Source organism: Octodon degus, unplaced genomic scaffold (assembly GCF_000260255.1).
Source record: "Octodon degus isolate 3935 unplaced genomic scaffold, OctDeg1.0 scaffold00044, whole genome shotgun sequence".
In the NCBI taxonomy this organism is placed as follows: Eukaryota; Metazoa; Chordata; class Mammalia; order Rodentia; family Octodontidae; genus Octodon; species Octodon degus.
Genome location: NW_004524620.1, coordinates 15,032,198 through 15,034,203, shown reverse-complemented (window position 1 = coordinate 15,034,203; position 2,006 = coordinate 15,032,198). Strand labels below are relative to the sequence as shown.

Genomic DNA, 2,006 nt, shown 5'->3' with positions numbered 1-2,006 from the left:
TTGCAGGAGTACCTGCAGTACATCTCCTTCAGAGCCATGCTTTCTTTACCTGCAGTACATCTCCTTCAGAGCCAACCATGGCCACCATGCCATGAAGAGCTGCCAGACAACGCATTGTAGGAGTATCCTGAAATAAAGCACCACAGCACATCAAGGAAAATCGGCCTCGAGTCTGGACTCTATACAGGTTACTACTGCACAGAGAAATCAAAACTTTTTCAATGGCTAAGAAATAGTCAAAGGGGTATAGAATGTGCAAGATCATAATAACTTGCATAATTCAACCAAAAGTCATAGCAAACTAAAATAAAGTAACAGATTAAGGTTGTTACATCCTAGGTGGCTTTTTGTTTTTATGTTTAAAAAAATACAAAATTGTTTTAAAATTACAGTGCCAGGCATGGTGGCACAGGCCTGTAATCCCAGGACTTGGGAGTTTGAGGCAGAGGATTGCTGTGAGTGTGAGGCCAGCCTGGGCTACATAAGCAAGATGAAGGTAAACCTGCGCTACATAGTGAAACCATGTCTCAAAAAAAAAAAAGAATCATCGGGGGCCTGCCCCTTAGCTCAGTTCTTTGAGTGGCTGCTTCAACAAAGCAGTCAGGCTCACATTGCTGTGGTTCGATCCCTACAACTCTAACCAGCCAAACCTGCCCTGAAGGCATTCGGAGCAAAAAAAAAAAAAAAGATTCATGTTAACAAAATATCCAGTTTAATGAACAACTATAATGATTTGCAGGTACATTCTTTATACTAGGTTAAAAATATACCTCTCTTTCAAAATTGCTTGTTCTTCTATTATTAAGCTATATTAGAGTAGTGCCTATAAATGGTCCAATAAAAGTCTTTTCTATTATAAAAATATAAAATGGGACAAAAGAGGTGACCTCTACCTCTGAAAGAACAACTCTGATCCAGCCAGGGAGAAGTTTGCTACCCAGGTCTTCAGCTTTGCCATGTCCACACACAGACAAACCATAAACTATGTTTCCTAAAGCCAGAGCAAAACCTGAAGTCTGTTTGGAATAAATAAAGGGGATGGGAAAAAGAAAAGAAAAAAGACAGATTAGAAATGTTCATATACACACAATGTATATATTTATATACTTATATATGTGGCTCAAAATAAGTGTTTCTAGGGACTCCCATTCTTTTCCAAGTTGTATTTGTCACCTGAAAATCAGAAAACACACACACACCTATATAGACATACACAGATATAGACACACAGACACACACACAAACCTACACAGAGAGGGAAACAAAAACTTTAGAGTCCAATTGCCAGGAATTCATCTGCGGTGAGTAGTTTGTATTAGGAAAGACTATCCTACTAAAAAACTCAACTCAAACAATTCAAATTCTCAGAAGGGGTAAAAGGTAAAAATACCAATGCAGACTATACAAGGCCTAAACTCCTAAACAAGATAGGAAAACATCCCATAATCAGCACAGTTCACGAAAATGTCTGTATTTTGATTTTGTAAAACGTTCAAAATGCAAGAGAACAATTACACAACCACAAAACAGTGACAATACCAGAGAATCCTACAATAACTTACTATGGTCAATGTTAAGTGCTCAGAGAAATCCCTTAAAAAACAAATCCAGTGGAAAAATTATATAGAATGTGTAAGCTGAGGAATACTTTCCCAATTTTTTAACTGTAATGAAATACACATAAAATTTACTTCCCTAACCATGGAAGTCCTCATTCCGCCCCCTCACAGCTCCTTGCACCCATGGCTCCACTGCTGGCCGTGTAATTCTGAGTGCTCCAAGAACCTCTCATACAAGGCACTGTACAGTAATTCTCTTGTGACTGGCTTATTTCACTTAACACAACATCCTCAAGGTTCAGCAAAGACCCATGAACCATGTGCATGAAAGCAGATGTCAGAACGTTCTTTCTAAGGCTGAACGGTATTTCAAAAAATTTTTTAAATTTTTTTATTTATTTGAGAGAGAGAGAGAGAGAGAGAGAGAGAGAGAGAGAGAGAGAGAGA

The 2,006-nt window shown here is 38.2% G+C and overlaps 1 protein-coding gene across 6 annotated transcripts in view; it reads right to left on the bottom strand.

The window, feature by feature from the left end:
• Focad (focadhesin) overlaps positions 1 to 2,006 on the bottom strand; it is a 379,256-nt gene that overhangs the window by 39,901 nt on the left and 337,349 nt on the right. For all 6 annotated transcript variants that reach the window (XM_004631729.2, XM_023715838.1, XM_023715836.1 and 3 more), the window contains 2 exons: positions 894 to 1,016; positions 50 to 127 (listed from right to left, as the gene is read on the bottom strand). In XM_004631729.2, coding sequence (XP_004631786.1) covers positions 50 to 127; positions 894 to 1,016 — 201 coding nt within the window. The remainder of the gene's footprint in view (positions 1 to 49; positions 128 to 893; positions 1,017 to 2,006) is intronic.